This window comes from Arachis ipaensis, chromosome B09 (genome assembly GCF_000816755.2).
Source record: "Arachis ipaensis cultivar K30076 chromosome B09, Araip1.1, whole genome shotgun sequence".
Taxonomy (NCBI): Eukaryota; Viridiplantae; Streptophyta; class Magnoliopsida; order Fabales; family Fabaceae; genus Arachis; species Arachis ipaensis.
In genome coordinates, this window is record NC_029793.2 from 140,134,999 (window position 1) to 140,142,540 (window position 7,542).

The 7,542-nt window shown below is 33.3% G+C and overlaps 1 protein-coding gene and 1 pseudogene across 1 annotated transcript; one reads left to right on the top strand and one right to left on the bottom strand.

Annotated features, from left to right (window-relative positions):
• LOC107617555 (RGG repeats nuclear RNA binding protein A) lies at positions 366-3,499 on the top strand. The gene is made up of 7 exons (XM_016319331.2): positions 366-791; positions 1,502-1,808; positions 1,891-1,956; positions 2,084-2,216; positions 2,362-2,517; positions 2,625-2,681; positions 2,974-3,499. The coding sequence occupies exons 1-7, from the start codon at positions 617-619 to the stop codon at positions 3,187-3,189; spliced, it is 1,110 nt and encodes a 369-aa protein (XP_016174817.1). The 5' UTR covers positions 366-616; the 3' UTR covers positions 3,190-3,499.
• Positions 3,317-7,184, bottom strand: LOC107616266 (annotated as a pseudogene).

Below are 7,542 nucleotides of genomic sequence, written 5' to 3' on the forward strand. Positions count from 1 at the left end.
AAAATAAAAGCCTTGTCTATAGAGCGAGTAGTAATAAAAATGTTGAATTGTTTTTCCCTAAAAAAAAATTTATTAAATAGTTTTATATATTAATCATTTTTAAAATGCTTTTACGTAAAATAGAGAATAAACCATATTTGCTTTATGCACATTAGAATAAAGAAAATATTACATATAAAAAAATTTTAACATTATATATATTGCTATAATAATTAAATAAAATTTCCTAATTAAAACAATTAGTATTATACTTTTTAGCAAGATAAATATTTATTTATAAAATGATATGATACGATATGATAATAGTACATTTACTTCTAGAAAAAGTAACCTAATGCAGTAAGGGGCATGAAATTCCCAAATAAATCCCGCAATTGTAGATGAGGTTGCTGTGCGTTTCTTTCACTCGCTCTCTCTCTCTCTCTCTCTCACTCTCTATCTTTTGCGGCTAGGGTTTTTCGTTTTCCCTCTCTCTCTCTCTGGGTCCGCTGATAGATGGAGTTGTTGATGAGATAGGATCTGTGTTTCGGTGGAATAACATACACTAACCCCGTCAGGGAGGAGGAGCAGCCACCGCGTCGGCCACCGATTTCGTCTTCTCCGGGTATTCACAGCAATGGCGACAATGAACCCTTTCGATCTCTTGTCCGACGACACACAGGACCCTTCCCACCGAATCGAAGCCGAGCAGCAGAAGTCCGCTGCTCCTCCCGCCGCCGCCGCCACCAAGAAACCTCAGCTCAACAAGCCAGCTCAACTTCCCACCAAGCCTACCCCTCCTTCTCAAGCTGGTTCTGTTTTCTTTCTCTCTTTTTTCATTGCGAATTCTTATTCATCGTTTTGCTTTCTTTCTGGACTCTCTTTTATTTATGGCGTTCTAAGATTTATGTTTTCTTGTTTCCTTATACGAACATTCACTGCTCTGGCATATAACCATATGTTTTGTTTTGCAATATAGAATTCTGACACGTAGCATGCTCTTCCCTTTTGCTCCATTCCTTTTGTTGTTCTTTTTACACCAAATTGTTTTGAAACTTGCTTCGTACTTCTCTATTCTTACATGTGTTTCTATTCTTTCTAACATGATTTACCATGTATAATGATATGCTTGGTTTAAGGTGAAGGTGACTTTGTAATCCCACATTGGTAACAGTTGAAAACAGAACTTACATGTTACTGTTTTCGGAATATATTTGCTGTAGAATGGGTCGAATTTTTCCAATGGTGCTTGAAGTCCCTTAAGATGATTCGGTTCAAACTAGCTATTCAATATTAAATTAGCTTGTATTAAAAAATAATGTATTTTTCTGTTTAAAACCGATTCTTCAATATTTAGATTAGAAAGATAACCTTTTTTCTCTTCTATTTCGGTTAAGCATGTATTTGTTTTATGTAATCTGAAATTCTGATTCCTTAGGTTTTTTTTTTTTGTTGATGAGGCTCATATCATGGTTGATCTCCTTTTACTTAATGCTAAACATTCGGATTTTTATTGTGATAGTGAGGGACGCAAGAAATGAAACATCCCGCGTCGGACGCGGAGGGGGAGGACGTGGGCGTGGATATGGTCGTGGCCGTGGGGCTGGTGGTTTCAACCGTGACTCTTTCGGTGGTGAGAACTCATTTGCTGACCCTGCTGGTCACGGTGCTCCTGATGGAGACACCTGGAAGCCGTCAGAAAGGCTTGGTTATGGTGGATCCCGAGGTCCTTATCGAGGGGGTCGTGGGCGTGGTGGAGGCTTCAGCAATGGAGAAGGTGGTGAAGATGGGCATCCACGAAGAGAACGACACAGTGGGACTGGCCGCGGGTGAATGTTACACTAAGAACTGAGTACGCATTATTCTGACTTTCCATTCCTCTATTTAAGTGTTTCTTCTTCTATTATACAGAAGTGAATTCAAACGGGAAGGTTCTGGGAGAGGAAATTGGGGAAGTCAAACTGAAGAACATGCTCCGTAAGTATTCCATGTCACAACCATGCACTAAATAGTTCTGATAACAATCCTTGACACATGTTTTCTTCTTTATTCTATTTTCTTGAATGTTCTGCTGCACATTTCTTATCTTTTTCAATTTACTTAGGGCGGCTGAGGAAGTGAATGAAACTGGAAAGAATTTGGGTGATGATAAGCCTTCTGGTGAAGATGATGTTGCAGCAGATGGAAATAAGGAGAACCCTTCTAATGAAGCAGCAGAAAAAGAAGCTGAAGATAAGGTGATTGTTCGGAAAGGGGGAGCAAAAGGGAAGGTTTTTAACGTAAAAGTTCAAAATTTAACATTAGAAGTGATCTGCAGAATTCCATAAATTGTGCTTATTAATTATTTTAGCCCATTGTCTGACTGATTGATCTGTTTGATAGGAAATGACTCTGGAAGAATATGAAAAAGTACTAGAAGAGAAAAGGAAGGCCTTGCAAGCACTCAAGACTGAAGAGAGGAAGGTAGATACAAAAGTTTTTGAATCCATGCAGCAACTGTCAAGCAAGAAAGACAATGATGACATCTTTATAAAACTGGTAAAAATATTTGGATGTACATTTCTCTTCTATTTTGTATCTTATTATATTAGATTTGCAGTACATTCTGGATATCATAACATCAATTGGGTCTTCCTTCTGTCCAGGGATCGGATAAGGATAAGCGCAAGGAGGCTCTTGAGAAGGAAGAGAAATCCAAGAAGGTATGGTTTTGTTGCTTTTTCTTATGTTTGCTATTACATTTAAAATCAATTTCGATAACTTTTGGCATCTTCGATTTTTCATTTAGTGAAAATTACCCCTTGTAGCCTTCATACTCATTGCCGTTCTTACTTAGTTCACTATTTTATTTCACTGAAGGGGAATTCCATGTAGAAATTGCCCTTATATTATTGTGATATTATGGGTTCCACTTCCACCTGTTTATTTCACATTTTTCCTCCATGCGTCTGTTCTGACTTGTGCTTTTTGGCTGATTTGGTTTCATGTTGTTAGTCTGTCAGCATTAATGAGTTTTTGAAGCCAGCAGAAGGTGAGAATAACTATAACCAAGGTCGTCGCCAGGGCCATGGCCGCCGCCGTGGCCCTGGCCCTGGACGGTTCCAGGGTGCAACAGGTGGTTATGGTGGTGGCTATGCTGCTAGCTATGAAAATGAAAGAGCTCCAGCCATTGGAGATCCTTGCCAGTTTCCTACTTTAAGTGCCAAGTAAAACTCAACTAGCGTCTGACATCTTTATATGTACCTCTTTTCCCCTCAATTTTGGTTTTCTGCTTTGAAGCAGGAAAAAGAACTATAGTAATTGGATTTCCTGTAACGGCAGGCGTATTAATTTTTAAGCTTTAAAAATGTAAATTTAGGTTGTCCCTTTAAATTGATTCCTTGTTCCCTCTATAGTCTATAGCTTAACTCCAAATACTTTTTCTTCTAGATGCATTTTCAGGGGAATACCACGGGGTATACTGAGATATTTGGTTCACACTTGTTTATCGTAACTTAAAAATTAGAAGCTATGATTCATCGCAGCGTCATCTTCCATTTTGTTATTCTTGCCAAGTCACGTTCACTTTTCGAATCCATCCATAAAATTATATGTTAAGATTTTGTGCAAACCGTGCTGGCAATTTTTTTAATCCAACTTTTAGAAATCTCAACCTTAGTTTTTAAAAATTAGTGTGTATTTTCTAATTACTTCTACCTTCTTCCTTTTTATATATAAAATTCTGTTTAGAATTAAGAAAATTTTTATTGTGAGTCACACACTTAAAATTGCAATTGGAAAAGGTATCAAAACTAAAATTAGCAGCCATTATACTTTGATCATGCTACCGTTTTTAATATATAACTCAGCATGTTGAATGGTAAATATCATATTTGACAAAACAATTGAGAAAAATAATTAAGAGGATCTATTCCCTCGTATAAACAACTTTTAAAAAAAAATTCCAAGAAAACAATTAAGAAGATCCATTCTCTCATGTAAACAACTTTTGAAAAAAATTCCAAGGCGCATGAAAAAATTTGGAGACTTGGAGCATGCATCACAACATTGGCCTCTTAGAAGTTAGAAGATCCCGCAAATAATCTTTACCTAATGATTTGTGCATTTTAAAAAATCATGCACTTGCTTTCTCCAGGATGCTTTTTATATTTTTATCCTTTCCGTAGGCTCTTTGGTTCCAAATGTCTGCCACTTCTTCAAAAGTTAATCCTTTTGTTTTTGGCATGTAAATAATTATAAATACTATTGCAAGAACAGCTACTCCCAAAAGAATTAAGAAACTTTGGCCAAGTGAAAGGAAGCTAGTTGACATTATCACACTGCTAATCCAGTTTACTGTGGGCCTCTATATTATTCAGGGTATATCTCTGAGTTCATAGTCCAAGGAACAGGTCCCATTCCAAGTGTAAAGAATAAAATATACACACCCAAACCTGCAATAACAAGCCATCCAAAAACTTGTCTTTTGTTCTCATTTCCTATAATAATACAAGACACAGAGAGGAGGATTAAGGTTCCAACCACACCCGACAAGCTTCCAATAACAAGCTTTTTTCTTCCAGCAATGTCAATTAGGTAAATGCCCAAAATTGTGCCAGCAGCATTTAAGGCTGCAACAACAAGTGACAAGAACAATGCTGGTTCATTGGACTTGAAGCCCGCCATCTAGATTATTATTGGATTATAGTACATTATAACGCTAATTCCAACAAATTGTTGGAATGCTTGAAGTCCAGCTCCACAGATGAATGCTAATCTGATTTCTTTCAATTTGAACACATCACTAAATTTAACCTTGACCTTATTCTTGCTTTCTTGTTCCAAGTGATCTTCAAGAATTGCTATTTCGTCCTCCAATCAAGGTGATGGGTAAATTTTGGAAAGCACAGTGGTAGCTTCCTCCTTCTTATTCTGCAAGTTTAAAGGAATCAAAGTGTTATATACCCACATATACATGAGTTTAATTTTTATAAATTGGTAGTATAAATTATTTTATATAATCTTCTAATCAAATATTTTTTTGAATAAATATTCAATGTTGTCAATGTAAAAAATAATTATTTTTTCTTGTGTGATGTTTATGTATAAAATTATTTAACACTAACACTATATTGAATTAAAAGAAATAATAACTGTTATATTTTAGACCTTATGGTAGAGCCATCTAGGAGACTCAGGAAGAAACATCATGAGAACAATTGAATAAGAGCCGGTGTAGCTGCAAGTCCAAGCATCCAACGCCAAGTCCCTGGAACCTGCATATGCATACATAAGTCGATGTTTATAAATTATAATTGAAGATATATATATTATTAGTTAATTTGCAAGTTAGTGAAGCTTACTCTTGTCAAGCCATAATTGATGATATAGGAAAGAAATTGGCCACTAGTAATCATAAGACAATTGGCACTAATTAATCCCCCTCTTATTTCAGATGGTGATACTTTCACAATATATATAAGAGCAGTAATGGAGGCAAAACTAACACCCAAGCCAACTAAAAAACGGCCCATTATGATAAGCATAGGATTTGGTGCCAGAGCCATTATCACTGATCCAATGATAAGACTAAGATCTGTTATGATTGTAGCAATTAGGGGTGTTCAAATCCAAACCGATCCAAATTAAACCGCTCATTCAATCCGATCCAAACCGAAAATCGATTAAAACCATACTAATTTGGATTTGATTGGATTCTATTTTTTGCAAACCGCTGGATTGGATCGGATTTCGGATCTACTTTTTATAATCGATCCAATCCAATCTAAACCGCATAATGTGCTATAATATTATTATTTTATTATTATATTTACAATTATACTTATAACATGTTCAATTTGTTATACATTTTTCTATTATTCATGTATTATTATTATTTAATAAATATTTTATGTTAAAAATATTATTTTATTATTTATTTTAACTAACATATAATTTTATTTCTATTGTTATGTTATCGTTAGTTTTTTAAGATATTGTTAAGACTTGTTATGTCATTGTTGATTATTTAAAATTTGATGTTGAGACTTGTTATATGTATTTAATTTTTTTATTTAAAAAACCGCAAATCCAAACCGATCCAAACCGCTTGTAATTGGATCGGATCGGATCGGATTTTCAAAAAAAATTCATCAAATCTAAACCGCATCGCACATAAATTAAACGTTCGGATCGGATGACTTTTTCCCTTAAAACCGAACCAAACCGCACCGCGAACACCCCTAGTAGCAATTCTACGTCCGAAGACATCGTTAATGTAACCACCTATGGCGGTGCCAAAAATTGCTCCAACCAAAGCCATGCTAAGAATTATCTCCGGTAAGACAGAATATACAAAATAATACAATATGATAATCATATATTATAGTAATTCAAAAATTCTGCATAGACACAAAAAGTAAGCCGTTATTTATTTATTTTTTTTAACTCAATAGTAAAATTTTAAATTAACTACTAGTCTTTATAATTTTTTTAAACTTATGATTAGGTTCTTCACATATTTTAAAATTTTTCAAATGGGTCTCGCACTAATTTTAAACTCGTAATCAGATCATTATTAACTGTAAATGTTAAAAAAATATTTTCATACATTTTACTAATAGTGAATATACCTGATCTTATTCTGTTAAGTTAAACATTTTTAGAATAGTAAAAATATGATTACAAATTTAAAATTAGTATAAGAACGTAGTTAAGTTTTTTTAAATAAAAAAAATTAATTACAAATTCAATCAAATTATATGGACTAATAAAATAATCTAACATAAAATTAATTATCAAACATTAAATTTTTTTAGAATAGGATATTAGTTTTTTAAAAGAATACTAAGTAATCTATATAATAGCTTGGTAATTGATTTGAATATACACATAATAAAATTGATAGTAATTAAATCAAAGATATTCTGTTTCTATATATTACCTGAAGTAAATAGCTCTTCTTGACATATTCAAACTCCTCATTTATATACAAGAGAGCACCAAATATTACACCTACAAATTAAATCAATTTAGATATTTAGTATGAAATGTTATTAATTAAATGCATGCATTTATAATATATATATACCAGTATCATAACTAAAGAGAAAACCACCAATGCCAGCAGCAAAAGAAACTCCAATAATGTAAGAGCTTTGAAAAAATGATATTCTACGTTTTGAATACTTCTTCAAATAGTCAGAAGTTCCAGCATTTATGGACATGCCCATATCAGCCACCATTGTTGCATTACTTGCTTAATCATGTAATTGCAAGTGTTCTTTTTGTGCATATTGAAATAATAAATGAAAAAGCAATGAGTACCGATGATCACTTTATAGTTTATATGAGAACTGATAGTTATTAAATTTAGTGCTTATGGAAACTTCTTGTTTGTTGTATTTGTAACAACTTAACAAACATTTTTTTGGCTTTTATGAGAAAACTAGTGTATGTTTTCGTGTCTTGCACGGGATAATATATAAAATTATATAATTTTTTTTATTAAAATTTAAATAAAAATTATCTATAGTAATTATTATTATAAATATTTTATAAATTAAAAATATTAAAAATAATTAA

What these genes read in the sequence shown, in the direction of transcription:
- LOC107617555 (XM_016319331.2), top strand. Translation starts at nt 617, where the DNA reads ATGGCGACAATGAACCCTTTCGATCTCTTGTCCGACGACACACAGGAC. An exon ending in TACCCCTCCTTCTCAAGCTG is followed by an intron (nt 792 to 1,501) that starts GTTCTGTTTTCT and finishes TTATTGTGATAG; the next exon opens with TGAGGGACGCAAGAAATGAA. An exon ending in CAAACTGAAGAACATGCTCC is followed by an intron (nt 1,957 to 2,083) that starts GTAAGTATTCCA and finishes CAATTTACTTAG; the next exon opens with GGCGGCTGAGGAAGTGAATG.